Genomic DNA, 25545 nt, shown 5'->3' on the forward strand with positions numbered 1-25545 from the left:
AATTCAGTATCTCCAAAAATTTGAATATTCAATTTTGAGCTTGATTAGTTTGATTAATTTTTAGTATAAATACCGGATAAATATTTGAGCTAGTTTAGAACATGTAAACGTCAAAAAACCTCAGGAGCATTTCACCTGGGGTTAGGATAAAAAGAACTGGACTGTTGCTCGGTGGTCCACAGTCCTCTTTTCAAATGAAAGTAAATTTAGCATTTCATTTGGAAATCAAGGTCTGTAGTCTGGAGGAAGATTGGAGATGCACAGAATCCAAGCTGCTTGAAGTCCAGTCTGAAGTCAGAGATGATTTGTGGTGACGTCTGCTGGTGTTGCTATCTTTGTGTTTTATCAGGTCCAAAGTCAATGTAGCCATCTACCAGGAGATTTTGACTTTTTTTTTTTTTTGGACTGAAAACATTCAAAATTGAGCTATGACCTTTTTCCATCATGTTTCTCATCCTCTGACTGAAGTCTGTTTTGGGGTGTTTTCCCTTTAAGAGTTCAGTGTTACCGCCCACTTTTATGATTGGCTAACATCTTGTAGCACGGGACCTGAACATGATGGACTCTAAAAACAAAGCAAATGAAGTAAAAACACTGTGGTTACACTCAATTAATTTAACTGCCGTTACCCTTGGCCTATGTCCATGCTGGTCACCAGGAACAACAATAATGTATTTCTAAGGTTACAAACACAAAAGCTTGTGTGGTGTCCTCAAAGTGACCTTGATCTTGAAATGCGGTTCACTTTTTATACACACATCAGCTTGCAGTTTCCTGGTACTTACTGTGTAAATCTTCCCTCTCATGATGCCCACAATACCATGCAGTTCAAGGAGATTAATGTCTTGCCAGTTACATTGATTAGTTAAGGAACATCATTTATTTTTACAGAAGCTCTTGAAAGGCTTGTGTGCAGATAAACTAGGCCTTTAGATGAAAGCTCCTTTTATGTTGTGGTATGACATGGATAACCCTTTTTTTCTGGAATTTTTAGTTATCCTTTCTAAGAAACTTTTGATTGGGTATATTAACCATTTCATGTTGACTTGATGTTGGTTGTTGTGTTTGTAACCGAATAGATGTGATCAGCTCACTGTGAACGGTTGGAGATGCACCGCTATAGTTGGAAGATATATGAACTGAATTTAATTTTAACTATTTAATAATCCCAGAGAATTTGTACTGAAGCCTGTGCCCTATGCTCATTGACCTGGAGTGCCTGCAAAAAATGACCTTTTTCAATATTAAGTTTTTAAATCTTAAATGTAAAGGTTAAATATATGCTAGTATATGGTATAATTTATTATGGGAAGCATTTATTAGTAAATTACACCTTTTATTTATTTAATTTTTTTACATTTTGAAAAAGTGTTTAAGCTGGTCAGTAGCATGCTTGTCTCAATGACTTAATCATGGAGGTGTAATTGAGCAAACGAGTATAAATACATACTTGCAATACTAACATTGTATTGAAAGGATCAATCTTCACATAAAAAATATTGATACCAAGTGTTTTCACTAGTAATTAAAGTGATTTTATCAAACAACATGATTTGAACGTTGAAGAAATGGATGTATTTCATCTTTAAAGCTTGTGCAGACAGATAGATGAGTGATGCTTCAGAGAGACGGTCTTGTTTCTTTCCTCTTTTTGGCTTTTGTTCTGGGCCATGTGTAGAATAATGGGCAGGGGTAACAGAGCGTGTGCAGATTTGGTTTCGCTGCTCTTCAGGGAGGGAAAGGGGCATCGGCAGGCAGAAATAGCTCCCCTCTCCTTTGGATCAATAAAGATCCTGTCAGAATCATTGATCATCGCCCGTCTTCATGTAATAGAATGCTTTATGTTCTTTAGTCTGTGGCTGACACTAGGGTGTAATATCACAAACAGACACTGATATCAAACTGTCTGTTTGTACTTCCAGTGATTCGATCACATCCGTACACGCAATATTTTTCAAAATCTGGCCTTTCCTTTATAGTGTGCTTTCGATGGATGCTCACCAAGTGTGTTTTGGCATGATTATGCATGGATACCTTGTGTGTCAGTGTTGGTATTTTCCCTTTTCATGTCCGATTTTCCTGCTCGATCAATATTCTGCAGTGGAAGCTCACGGTTTTCAAGATGTTAATCCTCACAGGGTGTGTGTTTTTGTGTGTGTTTGAGGGCAAGTGATCTCTGTAGAAGTGTGCAGGCTTGCATCCTTAGTCAGGTAACGGCACTCTTATCAATAGACTCACCTTTCTGTGTTGAAATGATACGGTGTGCTTCCTTTGGAAGATCTTGATCCCAGCGGACCGAGGGAAGGTGGTCAAAGACCGAAAGCTCATGAAACATGCTCAGACATCTGTTAGACGTGAGAAATAAGGGCTTGGCGACGGAGAGCTGTCAGTGTTCCTCTTATAAGGGCCCAGATAGACCCTCTGACCTTGTGTGTGTGTGTGTGTGTGTGTGTGTGGTGGATGTGTTAGAATTTATGATTCTGTCTGTGAATAACAGTTCCTGTTGCTACCTTAATGTGTAATAGCCTTTGAAATATATACTGTAATATTATTGCAGCAAAATGTTTTTCAGAGTAAAAATGTGTATTCAATTATAGCTGTCAGATGGGAGTTGATTTTATCCATCAGGAATTGATTTGATGGTTGAAAGTTTTTTTTTTTTTTTTTTTTTTTGATAAAACATTGCAAAGAAAAAAAACTGAAATAACATGCACTTATGAATCTTTCAGACTCTGGTTTTATTTTTAAAATGTGTATCTGTTTTTTTTTTCTCTCTCTCTAAATCAGGTTTAGTATTGCAGATCTTGATCAGTTTCCATGGCAGCATTCCTTTTATTTATTAATTTTTAAGTCCTCAAATTATTTCTTTTTGTGTTTGGAGCCATGTCGGTGTCCTTGCCTCGCTAAATATGGGTAGAAAGACACGGAAGATGGAAAAAGGAGGGGAACTAATTGCAGATTGAATTAGACTAGACTGGGAGGACTAGAACTCATTCCAGCTGTGCATGCAAAACAATCACATTGTCTCATAATCAATCATTTCTGCTCAGGAAATACCATGACTGTCTCACTCTTTGGTTGATGCTACATTCCCGTTTTCCTTTTGCTGAACGATTCATTGTAGAAAAAAGCACTGTGAGAAGTACAATTGATATTAAATGGATTTAACTCCATGAGATTCGTTGAGCTTTTACAGTATCTACTATGCGAAAGCCGTTTCAGGCTCAGGTTAGTTGTTTTGGACTTGCCAACATAAACCCAAGGGTTAGGGTTAGGTTAGGGTTATGCTATTTCCATAGCATTGAGCCTATCAGAAGATAGAAGGAAAGTTTGAAGAGTCGGACAGGAAGGGTTGGCTTGCTAACTGGATTAGCTTTAAAATGGCCCTGGTATTAAAAAGCCTCCCCATAACCCAGCCTCGAAGATCCTCAGTGCAGGCAGAACAGACCGATCTCCTTACAGGAGCCTTTTTTACAAGCTCAGGATGGCAAATGTTGCCCCAGCATTGTCATGCATGCTTTAAACGGTCTCAGAGAAAGACATTCATTTGTATTCATATTTTAGTGCCTCAGTGCTTGACAAAACAGCATGGCGTGCCTCTGAAGGCACATAAATACGCACATGTGTATTTATGTGATGAACCCATATATTAATATGCTATTTGTTTTTTCCTCCCCAAGACCATTCTGTGAACTTTGACCTGAAGGTGAAGAATGCCCAGGCTGTCCGGATTCGCTTGGCACACCATTAAAAATAGATTTGCTCCTGAAGTAATTGATTTATAAAAGACTTTACCCCCTTCACGCTTAATTTAGACAATTTACAGCTCTCTATACAGCGGTGCAGCTAACAAGCTAACTTTGCCTATAACGTCACTCTACAAATGTCCACACTCCAAAGCAATAAAAGGCCCCTTTCATTCTCACCCACCCAAAAGCATATTATTATTATGAAAGCAAAGTTAATCAACTAAATGAAAATGCAAGACAGGACAAAGGTAACGCCCAGCCCTGGCTGAGAAGAGACCGTCTCCTAAGCACGTCTGCTCTTTGTGTTTTGTGTAGGCGCACACACAGCTCTCAGACAAAAGAAACCCAGAAACACTGGGCCACTCAGACCCTCCGCAAATGAAAGAAACCAGGTGATTGGACTGGTTTCTATCGGTTATTGTCATTAAAGGCAGAGGAGTTGGGATGTTTCATGGAGGGGGAAAGTGCCAGGCTGTTCCTGCTCTCTTTATCTGCATAGGCAGCAATTTGTCAGAGAGAGAGAGAGAGAGAGCGCATGAGAGGGATAGAGAGTGTGCAGAATGTCACCTGCATGCAGATGAGAGGAGACCGTAAGCATGATCATTAATAAACAATAAAAACTAATAAAAGATAATCAGAATTGAGCCATAGGGGTGCAGGGAGATGGAGTCAGAGAGATTAGGCTGCTGATGACCTGTGTTGTTCTAAATTGGATTAGCTGTGCGGTGGTTAAATGCGATTTTATAAGATTATAATTGAAAAGGAGTTAAATGTCAGATTAATAGAGGCTTCTGTTTGATGTCCTATTGGTAGATGATTAAGGAGGTGCTGGATTGTCAGTTCTGTGACTTCAGCATGGGAATGAAAATGCGGCAGAATACATTACACTGGGTTTGAGGGGTGGGATGGGTGTGTGGCCGCTTTAAGTGTGATCCTCTTTGTTGTCTACCTGATGGTTTTAGCGACAGCGCGTTTCCTCGTGACCTTTAAAGGGTGTCTCTGACCCCTCCCTCTGCTGTCTGTTCCTATCAGCTGTCCCTGCTGACGACTTCTGACCCCTGGGCATCGTTCTTAATCTCTCGGGGCTTATTTATACACAAACATGTATCTGATTGCTGTATTATTCAAAAGTTGATGATTTAAAGTCAGTGCAGGGCTCAACAGTGAGGATGACTTGTTGGCTTGGAGTCAGTGTGAGAGAGTTTTAGGCAAGTCAACAACACTAGTAACAATCACTTGCCCTTTCGGGGCAACATTGAAAATCATTTTTTGATCTTGCACATCCATTTTTATGCCTTAACTTTAAAATGTGCTTTTCTGTGATGCAAATTCTGCTGGTTTGTCACCAACATACTGTTGTATACCTGGATTACATGATGACTAACACGATTTTAAAGATGACTTTAATTATCGAAAACTGCAATAAAAATGCATTAAAAATGAAAAATCAGTCATATTTAGCATCTCATGTTATCGTTTTCCATATGTGCGATTTAATGGATTAATGAAGCTATGGCTTTAACTTGTTACAAATGATTTTGTAAAGAAAATTATGTAAAATTTAAATGAAGAAATTATTTATAGCAAATAAAAAATATATTGATATTTAGTTTTTATGAAAAAATATGCTTTGTAATGTTTTATAAGAAAAAAATATAAAAAGCTTTTATATGCATTGCTATGATTGTATAAAAATAATGTCTCTTGTGCGCATCAGTCCTGCATTTATTTGATCAAAAATGAATACAGTAATATTGTGAAATTATTTATAACAGCTGTAATGTTTACATAGCTAATTTAAGATGTAATATGACTACCAAAGAGGCAGTCTTGTCCCAAACTCACCATTGCACATTGTACTTCCATAGAAGAACAGCTTAAACTCCAGCGGGAACGGAGAGGGCGAAAGACTTTCTCCCATAAATAGTGCACTGGCAAATTTGCATGTAAAGTACCTTAACCAATCAGAGCTGGCGCTGGGCTGGTGGTGGTAGGTCTCATGTGATTGACAGCTCTGGGGGGAATGCGTCTGTTTAAACCGAGGCAGTGTCATGCGCCGGGGTGGCAGGGTTTCCCTTTTACAACAGACATGAGCAGATGGGTCCTCATCCGTTTTCCCAGGGGCAGCTTTTACTTTCACCCGTCTAATAAATCATCCTCCTTTATCCAGCTCATTATGCACAGGTATTTCATTGCTTTACAAACTCGGCACAGCATGTACAGCCGATCGAGCTAGTTTGAGATGCTCATGTTAATAATGATCACATGTTCCTGACTGTATCTACCAAAAACAAAAACTTTATTTATTTATTATTTAGAGACATTAATTTGAGGATTTAAATTGTTGTGTGATTTTAAAGTGGAAATGGTGGCTGTCATTAAAGGGTTACTTCACCCGAGAATGAAAATTCGTTCATCTTCTACTCACCCTCGAAGCATCCTTGGTGTATGTGACTTCTAGGGGTGCTCCGATCACGATCGGCCGATCGTTAATGCGCATCTCGTCAGTAAAGCGGGTTCTCTAATCAGCGGTGAATTCCATCAGGTGCCTGATTTCACATAGAGCAGCTGTTACTACACAGAGCCGTTGTTAACTGAGAAGATGCTCAAATAAATGCTGAAAATGAACGTGGATTTGCGCAGCTTCTCATGCATACTTCTCGCATAACGATCGGCCGATTGTGATCGGCGCAGCCCTACTTTCTTCTTTCAGAATAATCCAATCATAGTTATTAAATTGTCCTTGCTCTTCCATGTCTTTCAGTGGGGGTGAGCGAGTGTTTGTGTTTTAAGTTCAGAAGATGTGAAAAAGTGCACGCATCTTTAATAAAATGTCCCTCACATGGCTGTGCAGGCAGATGTTGTAGTTCATCAACACTGTGTGGTTGGTGACGAGCGCGGAGAGAGAGCAAAACGCTGGTCACGAATTAACTTAAACTTTGTTTCCTTTGCTCCTACATTTTGTCTTACAAAAATGCTTGGATTTGCTGCAGGGGGACTTTATTCACCCCAGCCCCCCGGAGCCATGTGTAGGACATTTTATTACAGATGTGCACACTTTATTTCACGTCTTCTGAACTGTTGACAACAAACACCCGCTTGCCCCCATTGAAAGAGAAAGGACCATTTTTAATTAGAGCCCGACCGATATTGATTTTTGGGGGCCGATGCTGATATTAACTCGAAAAGAGCCGATTTATAAGCCGATATTTTGATTTTGAAAATTAACTGGATATTAGACCCATTTTCTATAAACTGCACTTATACAACATTCAATAGCAAAATATCTGCCTGTTCTATGTATGTGGGCTGTATAAACCATTTTCCAGAAGGGATTTATGTTTAAAAAAAAAAAAGCCTAAGATTACGGTCTCAATGACTAAACAATTGCACATCAAAAGTATATATTTTTTAATGATAAAAAAAAAAGTCTGATTTTAAACATTTAACACTTTTACTTTCTTGCAGTTGAAGCTGGTTTTAACAGTCTGTGTGTGTACTGTAAATAAATTATAATACTAAAGTTAAAGTATTTGCAGAAGTAGTCCCACACTTTGCTGCTACAGCATTCACCTTTTTCAGCCATCTGTAGGGCAGAAAGAGAGACAGAGAAAGAATAAGCATGTGTATTAATAATATCACCATGTATCATTACTCATGTCATCATTAGAATTAGAATTATAATAAACAGGTTTCTTCCTACATAGGCAAAAATGAGATGTGTGTGTGTGTGTGTGTGTGTGTATATATATATATATATATATATATATATATATATATATATATATATATATATATATATATATATATATATATATATATATATATATATATATATATATATATATATATATATATATATATATATATATATATATATATATATATATATATATATTTGTCAAGCAATAGGTATGACCTATTTATATTTAACCATATTTTTACAACATTTTCCTGTTATGTCTGTAAAGCTGCTTTGAAACAATCTGTAAAAAAAAAGAAAAAAAAAAGTGCGTGTTCAGCTCACATTTATTTATATTTTAATCATTTCTGACGCACCTACTGTAGTTACTGTAACTACACTATATTTGCTCTCACAGACACATTCACAACGGACCCATATATCTTCTCTTCTCTTTGTGCAGTCTGAATCAAAACATCGTCATGCGCTGGCGAACGTAAAGTTAGCCTACCGTTACCGGAAGATTACGGAATCAATTTGAAGTTGAATGGTTAACGTTAGTGTCATGAACACACCGCTGTCAATTTTGAGAAGAACCACCTTCAAACAAGTTAATGCACGCTGTACATAACTTCATAACCAGGCGCGTCCGCACCGCATCGAGTTAAAAACATCTCAACTTTTCAGAATGCCGCAAGCGCACCACGGGTCATGTGACAAGAACTAACCAATCAGCTTCATCCTTTCCTGTAACAAAGTTGAAAACTCAACGAAGATGAAGGAACAGCTGTTCATAGCTGTATGTGGATTGCCATTTTGAAATAAATTTAGTAGCAGAGCTACTGCTAGCGACTTTTAGTGCTCCAATCCATTTATCCTTTGCTGAAATTTCCGCGTCTTTATGGAGAGAGCACGTCATGGTTGCTTAGCAAAGGCAGACACCTCAGGAGCGCTTCTGCCCGAGCGCTTTGGAAATTAGGAAAAAGCGGCGCACCTAGCGTTTTCCACGCGTTTTAAGGCGCGATATGTGAACTGCCCCTTACGCTGTCATTATGTGGGAAACACTGCAGATATATTTAGAATAAGATAAACGCTAACGTTATAGTTTGACCTCTTATTAACGTTCGCGCTCTTCCACTGATAAACATGGTATTAGCTTTGTGGCTAATCTAATATAGCAATGCATTAGCGGCTGTAAGTGATTTTACAGAATATTTAGAAGTGATAATGATAGGACCGTTAGCTAGAACTACCACACCATTTTTATATACAGTGTATGAACTAAATCATCTCACATGACGAACGACAGACTCACCGTCCAAACAGTACATCTTCGTGGCTGATCGCTTTCTTCTATAGTGGAGTTGCAGACTCTCTGCAACTGCGGAGCTCCCTCTGGTGGGCAAACTATGCAACACTCATAACATGAGTGAAGCATGAGACTCTGTTTCTCATGTTTCATCGGCCGTTATAAACACCGATGCCGATTTTAAAAGCAATAAGCTCATATTGGCCGATAATATCTGCTGGCCGATATATCGGTCGGGCTCTATTTTTAATATAACTCTGATTGGATTATTCTGAAAGAGGAAAGTCAATTACAACTAGGATGCTTTGAGGGTGAGTAGAAGATGGATGAATTTTCATTCTCGGGTGAACTCTCTTTAATTTAGTCAAGGGAGCAAATTAATTTTAATAGCCATCATTACGTAGTCATTGTTTACAGCAGTACATTTTTTGTCATTTAAGATACTTTATTTGTCTTTCATTTTGGAAAAGAAATTCTAAATAGAAATTAAAGGAAAGTTTATCCTAGTTCTTTCTAAATTCTTTTGACTAATGTTTTTCGGTTAATTTTCCATTCCTTTAACATTACAAATGTGCTTGAAGTGTCATTCAAACTTGAGGAAATGATGCGGTCAAATGTGTCAGAAAAACAAAATGCTGTGATTTATTTGATTCCCATTTATACAGGCATCCTCTCCACTGACTCGGTGCTGCTGTGAGTTTAATATATTGAATGGAGAATATGGATTTATTTTGGAAAACAATCATTCACATGAAGGGACTTAGGAAATAGGACAAATTGCTTGTGTAGACAGAACAAATGATTAATTTTCAGAAATGGATAAGTTGAGACAGTCTGGTCAAATTTTCTTAATGGAGTTGTTGATTTGCGATTTCACTTTTTTTTTTTATCAATAGTTAGTGTGTAATGTTGCTATTTGAACATAATATCTGCAAAGTTGCGATGCTGAAATTCTGGCAGTTTAATTCCTAAAAAATGTCTCAGAGGGACTACAAATTACTTACCTGGTTTGTGACATCAATTGAGCTTAGCTCCAGCAATGAACTTCCATTTATAGACTTATTTTCACACAGCTATGAGAAGCGTTAAACATGGGTTGCCGTACTGTATTTAAACTTTAATCAGGATAAAACCGTATATTAAAAGCTAACAGAAGCAGTAGCATTTACAAATAAGTTTATCTAAAAGTATGAGACCACAACAAACAAACAAAACCTATTAAGAGCCATGCTTGTACAGGTTCTAGATGCACTAGAGGCGATTTAGCGAATTGCAACACACTGGGCTAGCTAACCAATCCGAGCCCATTTCATATTTGTGAGAGAGGGGCTTCATAAAAGCAGGAAATTATCAGTGCGTTTCTCAGAGAAGGGACAGGCTGTTTGGAATAAAGGTAAAATAAATGGTGAACCACCCCTTTAATTTGAACAACCATTCATAACCTTGCTTTTTACTTTCAATTCATGTCCGTGATCGGAATAGTACACTGTTTATGACAGTAGTTCAATGTCTGCTTATAGAATATCATTTCATTTCAGATGCATACCTTGGAAAATGTTTCACAGACTTTATTTGCTTTTAGACGTTTTCAATGCATGTTTATCAGCAGGTAAATATGCATTTAAGTAACCTTACATACAGCAATGCATACAGTTTATTCACACGTGAATCAAATATTAACCGATACATATTTCTGTAATTACAAAATGATTCATGTTTATTTATTGATTTTTTTCATAGTAGTCACAAAAGCAAAACCTTAATGCCTTAATTGAATCAGGTTTTAGGGCAGTCAGCATGTGAACTTTTCAGTAATAAATCATGTTTTTGGCCATGTTTATGTCTTTAGTAGAGTAGATATACTGAAGTAGTGTACTGTACCCTCTTTTTAACACTTCTGCACTGTGCTTTGGGGCCCAGTCGTAGTTTTTGGTGGTCTCGTGTGCGCGCGCGTGTGTGTGTGTGTGTGTGTGTGTGTGTGTGTGTGTGTGTGTGTGTGTGTGTGAGTGATGCTGTCACTCAGCAGGGGGTGACTGCTCTCTCTGACAGCCCTCCTCATGGGCCTGTTTGCTTGCCTGCCAACATCACAGCCCAATCTGACATTCACATCTATTCTAGTTTGGCGCACACACACTCAGACGTGGCGTCGATATGAGCAATCCTGCCTCAGCTGTCGGACTGACATCTCTCTGGCTCTCTCTCTCCGCAGGATGACTGTTCAGTGAGTAGCGAGGAGTTTGATATGAGTGACCCCACATGGATATCAGCTGAACGTCACTCCACACTGTCTGACCTGAGCCACCCCTCCAGAGCAGATAGGATGCACAGCCCGCAAAACGCACACAAGGAAGAGGACGGTAAGAGACCATGCAAGCTCATTTGAGTCTTAATAGAGGGTTTGAACCATCTGATTACTCTAGAGTCTCAAATGAAATGCATGTGCGCATATTTCCAGCATGAAAAGTTGTTTCCTTAATCAGTATTTTTCTCTTGTTTTCCGGTCAAATCTAAACATCCAAACACAGTTTTTCTTCACCACTAAATGCAGGATGTTCAGACTTGATTTGAAAGAATTTAAAGCAATAGTTTTACCAAAATTCATAGAATTCGAAGGAAAATTCATAAAAGGAATATTCTTCATGCATAAAAACATAAATCTAGTTCGATTTTTCAATAAGAAAACTAAGAAAAGAAAACAAGCTGTATTTATATATCTCTATATAGCTTTACACACTACGGTTTAAAGTTTTAGTTGAGTATGATGTTTTTTTTTGTTTTTTTTTAACCACCATGTTTTTTGCTCACCAATGCTGCATTTATTTGATTGATTATAAAAAAAAAAAAAAGCATTTTTAAAGAGAGCTCTAAAGAGAGCTCTTCATCATTTACTCACACTCTTATCATTTCAAACCTGTATTCTCTTCCATGAGAAACAAGAGTTTTTCTGAAGACTGTGCTGGTCTTTAACTTTCCTTGCAGTTACAATGAATGGAGAGACAGGAGCTTTTTCAGTGACTGAACATACTGTCCTTGGCACATTCATGAGAGAAGTAGTGATGTCTGTGGATATATGAGTGTTTCGGTTAATTTACTTCACATTAAATTCATTTATAAATCAGTTAATTTATAAAAGTTCTTGACTCATGGACTCAATTTGGTGGTTTTACCAGTGAACGACATAAAAAAAAAAGGTCTTATTCACCTAAAGTTATCATATGTGTGTCTTTAGTTGCTGGGGTATATTTCTAGCAATAGCCAAAAATACATTTGTATGGGTAATTTTTATTTTTTTATTTATTTTTTATTTTTTTTATCCAAAAATCATTAGTATATCAAATAAGAATCATGTTCCATGAAGAGACTTTGTAAATTTCCTACTGTGTATATATATTAAAACATAATTTTTGATTAGTAATATGCATTTCTAAGAACTTCATTTTGAACACAACTTTAAAGGCAATTTTCTCAGTATTTAGATTTTTTTTTTTTTTACTTCAGATTCCAGCTATTTGAATAGTTGTATCTCAAACAAATATTGTTTGGGTGAGCTGCTGGGAGGTATATATTTAAATTCAGTAGTTCCTCGCTGCGTTCTCCAGCAGCTTCTCTGTCTGTGGGTGACATTAGCGACCCAGAGAGCTCTGCATTTAGATAATGATGAGAAAGTGGAGAGTGTTTTTCCCCCTTCTCTCCCTCTCTTCATCTGTGGTTGAACTATAACTGTAATCTTTCTGTATTGAAGGCAATCTGAAATCTTCGATACAGAAAGCTGCTTTTGAAAAACACATACATAGTTTTCTTTTCAGATGCTTCTAATAAATATATAGGCTCCATACAGACATGGACGTAATGGTAATTTAATATCAGTAAATTGAAAGGAATTGTTGTGGTGTGAAGAAAACTAAAAACACAATTATAGAATTTATAATGTTTTAAAATAAATTAAATGAGATTTTAAAAAGTCCTAACTTCTTATAGGTTTTTGGCAGTCAGACAGAACTTTTCTGTCTATAGGTGTGGTTCCTGGCCAGAATGAGCTGCAAAGTAGACTAGATAGTATAGCAATCACTAAACCGCTAAGTTGGTTTTGAAGCAAAAACCTTGACTTTGGCTTCTTGCAACAGGCTTGTTTCAAACTCTAAGGATTTTCATGATTTTAAACTACACCATGATGTAGCTCATTTAGTTCTGAAATGTATAACTTGAATGTGATGTAAGCTGCTTTGGATAAATGAGTCCGCAAAATGTATGAATGTAAAACTTAATGCCAGGCGTGGGCACAACACTCTCTGAGGGCCATTAGCTGAGAAAGACCCCTGAACCCCTCTATCAGCAGGACTCTGACAAAAACGTGTAGAGATGATGATGGAGGAAGACAGATGGAAAAGAGAAGGGAAAAAAGAGGGAGGTCAGGTAATCAAGACAGCTCTCTCTGACTGACTACAGTTGCTCTTGAACGTGAGCTGTTCGGCCACAAAGAACAACCTTCGTCACCTCAAAGTGATTTCCGATTGCCTGAACATGAGGAGAGACAGTCAAATGTGATCTTGTGTATTTGCTGAAAGTCTCTTCTGTGAGGTAGCCATGTATTAGGTGTAGTCATCTTTCTTTTTCTTTTTTTCTTGTGCCTGTTTGACCTCTTGTAAAAGTTAATCATTGTCTAAACGCACAATTACTCCTGCTGTTAATCTCAACCCAGTTTGGCGGTGTACTGTACATGCAGTCAATCCAAGGGAAATGTCACTCCACTATTCAGATGTCTTCATTAGTTTGTATGGCTTAAAGAAGACTTTTTACTCCAGATTTTCATACAAAAAATGCAATAACCTGCAGGTGTACCTGCTTCGTGACGTGTGTGTGTGTGTGTATAGGTGTCTCACATCTGAGGTGTGTGTGTGTGTGTGTGTGTGATCTGACGGATGGAGTGTCACTGTGGGTGTGACCTTGGTGCCGTGACTTCTCAGATACAAGCGCCTGAGGCCGTGAGGGGAGGGGGGCTTGAGGTGTACATAGGGAACAGCAGGATGGAGAGAATTGACTCTTCACCTCAGAATGAGGGACATGTAGTGTTAAAATGCTGCTTGAGATAATGGAGCTCAGAGCTGTGGAGCCATGTTCTCTGAACAGATGCTGTGAAGGTCATGGTCTGCCCCGAAGCATCGCACTACTCTTACAGTACATGCAGTACATCACTGAACCCTGTGATTGGCTTGGAAAGGTTCATCAGATTCCTGCTGGTGTGCATAATAAAGCTGAGCCACTGCATTAGACCTGTACTTTACTACTGCGTTAGAGCCCTGCGGCAGGGAATTATGTGCCTTTACTAGTATTTAATAAATGTGAACAAGTGATTCATGTTCTTACCTAGCTAGTGTGCATTAAAAAGGCATTATTAGTCCGAGCCATTCCCTCTTTGTTAGTACAAATACACCAGACATGGTCATGTGAGAAAAGCACATTCAATGTAGCCTGCATTTGGTCAAAAGAGAAAAAAAGCTTATTTCATTTACAACATGAATAAAATGTATTATTTTAAATCTATGTATTATCTTCATAACAACTCACCCAATTATTCCAAACACTGATTTTCTATTTTAATACCATATTTTTTTACAGTATTTGTTTTACAGTAAAATGGCCGTAATGCAATATATTTATGTACTTTTTAAAGTCAGGCGGTATATCAAATCTATAGAGAGAGATTTAATATAAGAATTCAGTTGAATGGGAAATGTGCTTAAATTATTCAAATGTAATTTCTTTTTTTTTTTTTTTATTGGGGTGAAATATGACCCGAGCATGTTGTTAAAAAGCTTTAATACAAGCATTGAAGGTCTCATTTGCTATTAAGTGTCAAAAGTGAAAAATGCACATTCTTAATCCCTATATTAATGCCTTTTTGTGTATTTTAATGCATAAACAGGTCATAATGCATGCTTGCCTGTAGTGACAGGATTCTTGGATGTCATCAGAGGGTCTGGTCATAAGCTGAAGCTCAGGAGAGCTAAAGCTCGAGTGAATCAAACGTGCTTTTAGAGCTCCGATGGATTTGAATGACCTTTTGTCATTACATGGGTGGATTTGTTCCAGCCCCAGTGGCAAAGTAACCCAAAGGACAACCATAACCGCAGCCCAGAGCCTGTGCCTAGTGTGTGTGGTAGGGAAAGTAGGTTATGTAAAAATGACAGTGTGACTTTGACAGCTTTCCTTCTGGAGGCTAGTGATAGAGGTCAAGTGTAAAAATAAATAATTAGATAAGTGTGTGAAACTCCTACTTTTATTTAATGCTCAGCAAAAGGTGTGATTTATTCTGGGGGCTTTTAGACATGGATATCACAATAATGCACTTGTACTGCAGCCAACACTTAACCAGCACTCAGTGGTGCGTGCTGATGCTATGAACTCAACTATTCCCATCATTTGACAAGTTTGTCAATGTGTATATTCAAACATTTTTGGGTTTTTTGAAAGTCTCACCCATGCTGCATTTGTTTAATCATGAATGCAGTCAAAAACAGTGATATTGTACAATATTACATTTTAAAAGAGCTGTTTTCTGTTTGTTTATTTTATAATACAATTTATTTCTATGACGGCAAAGCTAAATTTTCAGCAGTTGTTACTCCTGTCTTTAGTACTAAATGATTCTTCTGAAATCAGTCTTTTTTTTTTTCAGGATTCTTTGAAGGATTCTTTCTAACATTTGAATGCTTCTGCATATATAAAATGTAATATAAATAATATTTGCATAATACATTATGGCTAGTAACAACGTTCGGTTTGTAGTATTTGGAATTATCTTAATTTTAAAAACAATATAAAGCTATAGAAGTCATCTTAAGTTCCCATTTTGGTAGATGAGTAAATGTATGTGCGTGTGTATATGTGATAATGCACTGGAATGCATGTCAACAGGAGATGTAGAACATCAGACATGCTTTCACACGTACAGTATACACACATCGGCAGATCTGTCAGAGTTAAATGCTGTATAACCCCTCTCTTTACCTCTTCTCTCTTAGACTAACATCCCTTCATCATCGCAGCTCCTGTCGTCACCTCTTCTCTCTTCTTTTCACACCAGTGCTCTCTGTGTTCACAGTATCTTTCTTCCCGTCCTTCAGACAGCAGACGTCTTTGACCTGCTCTGAACTGTCTCAGTGTTTACAGACAGATAGTTTAAAGATGCCCAGCAACAGCAGCAGCATCAGGTGCGGTCATCAAAAGCAGTACAAGTAGTTGATCCAGGTTTTCCAGCAGGAAACCTTATTACTGATGCTCGAATGGGAAATCCGAAGCCACTCATTAACTCGAGTTCTTTGTTTGGTTGGTTCTGTGATTCAGATCCAAAAGGACAATCTGAAAAGAGACTAGCTGGGTGAGGGGGTGGAATTGCTCTTAGGTTTGGACCAAGCAGTCCAATTGAGTGTGTAAACAGCCTTGCTGAAACATGACCGTGGAAGCTTCACAAAAATAAGAGTTATAGTCGTCTAGCTGATTTGTGAGAGAAGACGTTTGATATAGAGCGCGAGAGTGCCTGCCCACTTTTTCAGTGGCCTTGGTTCTGGAAGGATTTTTGCTATTGAATTTCAATATGAGTTTTAAAAAGTAACTTATTAAAAGTTCTTCAATAAAGAGTTCTAAGACTTAAAGGGGTCATATGATTCGATTAAATTTTTTCCTTTCTCTTTGGAGTGTTACAAGCTCGTGGTGGATAAAGAAGACTTCTTTTCTTCCAAAAGAAGACACAACTATAAATCAGTGGTTAAGTTGTATTTACAACACCGTTCAGATGTGTGTGCATTTTATGGCGGATGAGGATCGTTTCGTGAACCAGTAGCCTACAGTGCGTCTGTGGCACAAAGGCTGTTTCTAAAAGTGGGTCAGTTCCAACTTTGCAAGGAGAGTCTGGTGCTTCTGACTCACAGCCTGTGTATATATATTTTTTTTATATTTAAATAATTTGCCACTGATGATTCCAACGTGAGTTTTGAGCAGTGTAGAGTAGCGCTTGTTGTTTCTCTGATCACCAATGCAGTCATGGTTTTATGTTTACGCAACGCAATGCATAAAAGTCTTAGGTCATTATAATCTGTAAAGATGTCTCCACTAGATGACACAAATGCCTAATTTGTAATGGGTTTTATTGGTTTTGTGTCTTCGTGCTGTGAGGACGGTATCACAGTTTGGTAAGGGGTGTAACATTTGTCACATGCTTGAAGCATTTGTCCAATCACAACATACTGAACAGCTGGCCAATCAGAGTACACCTCACTTATTTAGAATGATGAGCTTTCTAAAAATCGACTTGTTTCAGAAAGGCGGGCATTCAGGAACAACAATGTACATTTATATGAAAAATGTTTATTTTAACCTGAAACTGCATAAACACATTGCATTACACCAAATACACAACATAATGTTATTTTTAGCAACATTATATGACCCTTTTAAATCCAACAAACAGCACTGACATTAGCTAACTTTTATTTAAATAATATATTACATTTTGATGCAAACTTACGGTGTATACATTAAAAAAAGAAAATATAAAAAAAAAAAAACCAAAAAAAATTCTAAAAAAACTGATCATTTTAGCTTTAAAGTTTAAACTGTTATTTTAGTACTTAAAAGTGATCAAAGTATTTATACTATAAGAGTATATATTTTCAGCTTTAGTTATACTAATTTATTTGCTTTTTTTTTTTTTTATATATATTTCTATTTATTTATTTTTTATGTTTTTTCTTGTTCGTACTTAAACCTAAACTTCTTTTTCAGTTAGTTGTGGATTTATTTCTTCTCTTCTCTTTCTATTTAATATTAATATTTTTTTTCAGATTTATTTCAGTTACTGTAATATTGAAGTCTTTTTTAACTAAGATACAGTATATTATAATTATAAAAATATTAAGATCTATATATACAAATGTTCAGATATGTTTTGAGAAAAAGACTCAATTACATCGTCCGTAGTTCCCAGGCAGATGTCTACATGGTAGTTTAAGCTCTCATTGGAATTATAGATAGTTCGGTTAAAACATTTTGTTAAGAAAAATAAAGAACCATTGCTAGAAGACCTCTGCTCATGACTGGTCTACTGTATGTCAAAAGATTTAGGTTTTATTTTTCTGGATCATTTGCTACTTATTATAAATAACTTGACCAGATGTTGTCTACACTTTTACTGTCACATGGTAGCATTCACACAATCATAGTGTGACCTCCTAAAACTAAAATACAGCAGCTTTGTGTCTGTCAGCCGAGTTGACGGCAGTATGCAGCTGAGCTTGAATGACAGGCAGGAGAGGAGAAGGTTCATTAATGCTGTCAGGTCATTCTCTCTGGTTTCAGCAGGTCACTGATTCTTATCTGATTCAAGCGTAGGGCAGCTATGGACCGATTCCCCCCCCCCCCCCCCCCATACTGAAGAGTGCAGCTATTTACATTAAACCAGCCTGTCAGTCTTACAACATACCATCTAAATGGATAGGCAGACGTGAAGCCATTTGAACCTGATGGTTGTTCTTGTCTACATCTTAGGATGGAAAAGATGACTGCGTCCCCCCAACATGAGCCTACAAGGCAATAAAGAGACTGTGTGGGAGAGACCAAGTACCGATAAACGCATGATCACCTAATGGAAATGTTATTAAAAATGCAAGGCCATTTACATATAATCAAATAGAACACACACTGAGAAATGTCATGAGTATGTTTGCCGAGTTAATCTGGAGGACCAGGAGCGAGATATCGAGGCATGGAGGGGAGAACTTGTTAATGAGCCGGCCGATAAAATCTGAAGTCCTCTTCAGATAAATTATACAAAAGAAAGGGAGCATGAAGAACGGACCAGTGTTCCCCACCCCTTTACACACATTGTCAGGCATCCCCCTCTTCTGTAATGCCTGAACGTGTGGGCAGCGACTGATATAGATGCGTTTGATGATAAAAAGGGAATTTAGAAAGTTTTCTTGATCCTTCCCTCCCTTGTTTGGAATGCGTGCTCCCATAGTACTCGTATGTATACTACATAGAGCATGTGAGTTTTCAGTATGTTTAGAATACCTGACTACTGCTGTACATTTGACTAAAGTATGGATAGTAAAACACAACATACTGTGTTACTGTTATCCACAATACAGTGCATCCACTGCCTTAATCTATTGATATACCTTTAAATTAGTACTATATACAGTACATACTTAAATAGGCAGAAACATGTACAACAATGGTCAATGAATATCTACAGTAATATAAGCCAAAACATCACCTGGTTAGTCTTCTAGTTATTTACCTGGTGGCTAATGAATCTAATGAAGAAAACCGCTTGCTTCCACATTGCACAATAAGGTGGATACAAAGAACACTGAGGTGTTTGCAGTAGACCGTATGCTAGTATTTGAGTCTTGGCCTGTGTGTGTGTGTGTGTGTGTGTGTTGGGGTGCTCTATTGAAGGTCTCATTTGCTGTGAGAGAGGACGCTTTCCACTGAGTCAAGGCCAGAGGTTGCTTAATTATTAACTGCCACCCCTCAACGCCACCCTCAAATAACAAGGGTTTGAATTAATCATTACACTTATAGGTTTGTGCCCGTGACCGATGGCTAACAATGTGTTTTGTTTGCCGGAATGACAGCCTGCTGTGATTTTAGCACATAGGCATGTTCGTTATCTCTGGGCAATTAAATCGTAAGGTTGCTTTACTTTTAATGAGTTGTCTGTGTGTGTGCTGTGGACTCTTGGATGCAGTCAGGGATGATGAGGTGGCACACTTCACCACACACAAAACACACGCTGCCTGTTTCAGCATGCTCAGCGTTTCAAGCCTTGGTGTGAGTGCTGTGTGAAAGAGTATTCGTGTACACACTCTCAGGGACCGCGCACCTCTCTCTGATTGTTTTATTGAGAGTTGCTAGGGTGCATTTCAGAGAAGACGTTTAAAGGTTGCTCCATAAATCTCCAAAATGCCCCTGAAATTTGGACCCGGTGCTATCAGGGCCTTCTGCTTTTACTGGAGGGTGAATAAAACTCCCTATTGGAGAAAGGAGATAAGATAAACTATTGTAAAAGGGGCACTCTGCCGTGCCTGTTTGCTCTTCTAAATTTAAAGCAGGTGTGTTCATGGCACCCAGTGACCTTGGTTTCTCTGCTGAGAAAGGGTGACAAACATGGGTGTAACCTCAAGACAGATTGAGTAATGTAACCCTTGCCTTAAAGGAACCGTTCACCCAAAAATTAACATTCTGGCATTTACTCACCCTCATGTAGTTCTAAACATTTTTTGACTTTCTTTATTCCATAGAACATAAAAACATACTGCAGAATGTCCAGAGTGCTGATTTTCATCATGGGTGATGTTGCTTTCGAGGAAAAAAAAAACAAAAAACACACAATTAAAAAATATATAATAATAATAAAAAAACCTTGTGCATGATATTCCAAATTTATTCCAAATCCAAGTTTCTTTTTTTATTACTTTTATTTTATTTCACAGGTGAAGAAAGGGTTGTTACACAATGACCTTTTATTTTTTTTATATGTATATATGTGTATACAATGAGTATCAGACAGTAGTATAATATAGAGGATTAAAACCAGTATCAAAGTCTTTCCCATGAACATTTAAACACTGGAATAACAATGACATGTTCATTTAGTTTTTCTTCATATGGTTCATTTAAAAAACTTTCGCAAATGCGCACATTTGAACAACCTCATCTTACTCTGAGCTTTGAGTTTGGAAGTACTTACCTCATCTTTTATGATGTTATTTTCAATCAAGGAATCTAATGTTCTATCAAATTATACAAATTATACATTTATTTTGCTTATTTGCATGTTTGCTAGATCTTGTGCTAATGCTTTACTTGAGAAAAACCTAGACCATTACCAAGGACCTGTGTGTGTCTTCATACTAGTTAAAAGAGGCTAGAAGCAAAAGCCACAGTAATCCACAAAGCCAAAAATAAATGAATAAATAAAAAAAGACAAAGGGTTTATCAAGCACTTGACAACTTCAAACTACTTAAAATATTTATACAACAAATCAGAGTAAAATAATTTTACCAAAACTGTTTATGGCGATTGTTATGGTGATTACTGACTTGTGAAGACTTTGTCATGACTGAATGGTCACGGGACATGTTTGTCACCATATTATGGAAAAGAGCACCAGGGAAGCTCTTCAATAAATCATATTTTATGTTCCATAGAAGACAAAGTCCAAATGATGACAGAATTATCTTTTTTGGGTGAAGTATTGCTTTAATATGTGGTGCTCCACCAGCAGCAAGGGCTTTTGGTAAAATAGCTGGCCGTATTAAGAGGCGAATGAGCTAGAATCAAGTGTCGACCTTTGGCACATTTTTTTTGTTAATATTGGTGTGATGTAGCTCTAGAGAGGGCTCCATTAGAAAGTTGTGAAAGGCACAGATGTGAGATGGAGAGATGGAGGAGAGGCGGGATGACATGGGATCACCCGGTGACCCAGCTGTTGGTGACAAACAGATGTGAGTCTAGCACAGATTTGCTAGAAGTAAGCCCCGTCACACCCACCAACTATCCCATCCTAACCAGGCTGGAGGATCAGCTGTATGGGTCTGTACATTATACTCACCCTCTCTGTATCTCTCCTGTACTGCTACTGAAAACCCTCTTATTAATGTTAATGAGGCCTGCGCCCAAGCTTTTACACTTTTAACCCTCATCCGGTTCAGTCAGTAATCTCATGGACGCTTGACAATGGAGAGAGCTTTTTTTTTTTTTCAACACAAAGACTGAGCTTGTACAGAATGTGTAAAAATACTTTATTCTAATCAACTCATCAGGAGGTTGTACCTCTAGAACCACTACAATTACTTGTTCAGACAACCTGTAGACCTGTATAGTTACAGTGACCTAGGTGGTGAATTTGATATACAAACAGTGTAACAAAGAATTGATGTTAGTAGGGATCAACAATATATCGATACAACATCAATTATTGGACAATATTTGTGTGTTTTTTTTTTCTGTATCAGTTAACACTGGATAAACACTACCATAAAAAGTTTGGGGTTAATTATTTATTTTTGGAAGGAACTCAGTACTTTAATGTATTAAATTGATAAAAAAAAATCACATTCGTAAAAAAAAAAAAAAAAAAAAAAAAAAAAAAACCAGTATTTAGCAAAAATACTGAAAAAAGTATTATGTTTTCCACATTAAGTAGCGCAACTGTTTTCAACATTAATAATAATAAATGTTTCTAAAGCAGCAAGGTAGCACATTAGAGTGATTTCTGAAGGATTGTGTGACACTGAAGACTCGAGTTATGATGCTGAAAATTCAGCTCCGTCATTACAGGAATAGATAACATTTTAACATTAAAATGTACATTAAAATGAATCCCTTTTTGATCAAATTTGGAATCCTAAAATGTAAACCTTAAATCTATTTGTATAAATCCGACCCCAAATCTGTAAATTGAAAAACTGATTTTAATTTGATTTTAGAATTAAGTATAATATTATCACCAAGCGACAACCTCCCACTCTCTCGTGAAACCAACAAGGAAGTGTCTAAATCTGCAATTCATCCAAAAGAGAGTCAATCCCATAGACCCCCCCCCCCCCACTCCCAAGATTAAATGTCCAACTTTACAGCAGAAAAAAAATGTTTACAGCCTGGTAAAAAAAGTGGTTTTGGTGTCTAGCTAATTTTGCCCTTCTTGACAACTGGGAGAGGGTAATTTTTTTTTTTTTTTTTTTTTTTTATTATATATATATATATATATATATGTATAAAAAGTGGCTCAGTCCACTTTGAGCTTCATAAACGCTCTTTGGGAACCTATAGGTGATGTCACTACGTCCATGTTTTTATACAGTCTATTATTATCACCCATAACATTAAAATAGTTATTTGCCAGTACTTTCCTATCATCGCATCCCTAGAATTTTCTGGAGATTTTGCCATTCTGATAGTAGTGAATGCTACAGCACAGCATTCAATGAGGAAAAAAAGAGTAGACCAATACATCAACCTCACTACAACCTTGTACGTAGTGTATGTTTGAGTCAGTTTACCTGCCTGTTGTGTGTGGAACTAGCAGTTTGAACGTTAGCACCATTAGTATCACGGTTTGAAATTGACTACTGATAATGATGCTAGAGGACATACAGAGACTAATGCCGGGTGAAATCCTCTTTTAGATCATCCTCCGATGCAATACCTTGTCATGTATCTGTTGTAACCGCAAACCTATTAGTCATACAGGATTAAACCATAGACTGTATAAACACACAATATTTGCAATGCAGTGATATGATTTTGTCAATAGCAGTCATCAGGATCCTATCCTCTTTTTCCAGAGAACTTCCTGTTTTTTCCACAAGAAGTGCTGCATAAGTACTGATACCTTAGACCTCCTCTCTCAGCACTGGGAGACTTGCGCATTAGTGGAAGTGGGTTTGTGTGTAATTCTGCCCCCTACCTGCTGAGATGATTGGACGTTGTTTTGTGCTGAAGGGAAATTAGATCAGATAATGCTTTTCTACACTTTTGCTTCTGACCCACAACTAATGCACACACACATGTACAGTAAAAGAAGTCTAAAAACGATTGCAACAGGACCTGCAGATTTCATCCAGTCAATGATGTGAGCCATTTATATTGAATATAAGCAACCAATTAAAATTCCTCTCATTTGTAAAGTTAATGTATCCACTTTTACTGCTCCCCGGTTTGTTTCAATGAAGACCTGCAGATACCTTCAGTCATGCGGTTTCCACAAAATTCATGTAATTATTTGTGATGTCTCCTGCCCTGAGAAGAGAAATCACTTGACTACCTTGAACGTCTCCACTGGTCTTGGATGATCAAAGCTAACTCCATTAAAGCTTTATCATGAAAGTCATTGATACAAGATGATGGCAGTTGCTATAGCAGGTCTTTGTGTGTCCTAGCAGCAGATGCACGTGGATTGTCCTCTTAAACAGACAGTGGGTGTTTAGCCTCAGAAACTAAATTGCCTATTGATATTGGCACGAATTATAAAACTGCTACTAAATTTACCCCCACGGCTTAATAGAACGGGGTTGAAATGTATTTTGTGGAAATTAAAAACTCTAGAAATCTTTGTAGCCAAAACATATAAACTCTGTACAAGCTCCCATTTCTGCTGTACTTAAAAATTAAAAAATAATTGAAACCATTATATTTTACTATTATTGAAATATGTGTTGTCACGATACTGGGATTTCAAACTTTGATACGATACCTTGAAAAATATCAATATTCGATACCATTTTCGATGCCACGGAGAAAAAAACTGCCACAATATTAATTTTTCATAATCTAAAGATAAATTTAACAAGTACACTGTTAACATCAGTTAGTCAAGCATTATAGTATGATATCTGGATAATCAAGTATTATTTAATGATAGAACTTTAGTAATTATTAAAACTTGGTAACCATGTATGAATGCATAGACATTTTAACTGAATTTGGGACTGATGGTGGTGCTTTGTTTATCATTCAGTGTTTCTGTAAAAAAAGGGAAAAACTAACAATAATACTGATAAGATGATGAGGATAATCATAGTAATACGAATTCTACTAATAAGAACAGTAATGGATTCATGAATATAAATCAGGTTGTCTGCGTTCTGTCAAACTGATTTGCTCCGGTGAGCACCAGCCAATGAGATTGCAGTTCGCGCATTAGTTCCGCCCACTATGAAGGAACTCCGTTATTTTTACAGGAAAACAAGGAAAATACAACAAACAGGAAAATACAACAAAGAATATCGTTTAGCGTTATTCTGCATGTATGTAAGACTCGCTCGCTCTCTCTCATACTTTGCACGTGTGAGAGAATGTGACGGCGAGTTGTGCGCCTTCACACTAGAGCTCACGGTACGTCAAACACAGATGCGCTGCACATCCATTGAGAACTGCTTTGTTCTTTATCAACCAAAGCTGGTCGTGGGGGTCCGCACTCGCCATCTTTCTATTATTTTTATCAAAATATCGATATTTGACAACACTTATTGAAATACAGAACTTTTAAATTAAAAAAAATTGCAATTCTCTTATACTCGTTTTATTTGATCAAAAATATAGTAATATTGTGAAATATTATATTTTAATGTATTTAAAAAGTAACTTTCTTCAGTGTCACATGATGCTTTAGAAATCATTCTAATATGCTGATTTGCTACTTAAGAAACATTTAGTGTTATTATCAATGTTAAAACCAGTTGTTTTGCTTAATATTTTAATGAAAACCATGATTTTTGGATTCTTTGATGAAAAGAAAGTTCAAAAGAATGCCATTGATTTGCAATACAAATCTTTTACGATCATTATAAATGTCTTTTTAATTTCAACTTTTGATCAGTTCAATTAATCTTTGTTTGAATAAAAAAATCTTAGTGAACCTAAACTCAAAATTACAATTATTGTAATTTATACTCGTGAAAGCCATGTAAGATCAGCTATGGAAGCATTATTCTTATTAAAATAAAAATTATTTATAGATATAAACTTAATGAAAATATTTACAGCATAGACTGAATTTGTACCAGCATATTTAAAAATGTAAACTCGTAACTCGCCGTAGCCTGTATCCAAGCGTCATGTTTTTGGTTAACGGTAGATTGCACTTTGCAGTGTTGAGTGAAGACACAAAGCCGTTCAGTAAAAACACAAGGTCTCTGTAAACAGCACCTCTCTGTTTATTGCTCTGTAGACTTCTGTCCCTGAAAATGTGAAGTCATTTCACCTTCACTGTTCCCCTCCCTTTCTCATCTTTGTCGTG

The 25545-nt window shown here is 37.0% G+C and overlaps 1 protein-coding gene across 6 annotated transcripts in view; it reads left to right on the top strand.

Annotated features, from left to right (window-relative positions):
- LOC113094660 (nucleolar protein 4-like) overlaps positions 1-25545 on the top strand; it is an 84176-nt gene that overhangs the window by 28566 nt on the left and 30065 nt on the right. For all 6 annotated transcript variants that reach the window (XM_026260235.1, XM_026260236.1, XM_026260238.1 and 3 more), the window contains one exon: positions 10950-11097. In XM_026260235.1, coding sequence (XP_026116020.1) covers positions 10950-11097 — 148 coding nt within the window. The remainder of the gene's footprint in view (positions 1-10949; positions 11098-25545) is intronic.

Source organism: Carassius auratus, unplaced genomic scaffold (genome assembly GCF_003368295.1).
Source record: "Carassius auratus strain Wakin unplaced genomic scaffold, ASM336829v1 scaf_tig00215416, whole genome shotgun sequence".
NCBI lineage: Eukaryota > Metazoa > Chordata > Actinopteri > Cypriniformes > Cyprinidae > Carassius > Carassius auratus.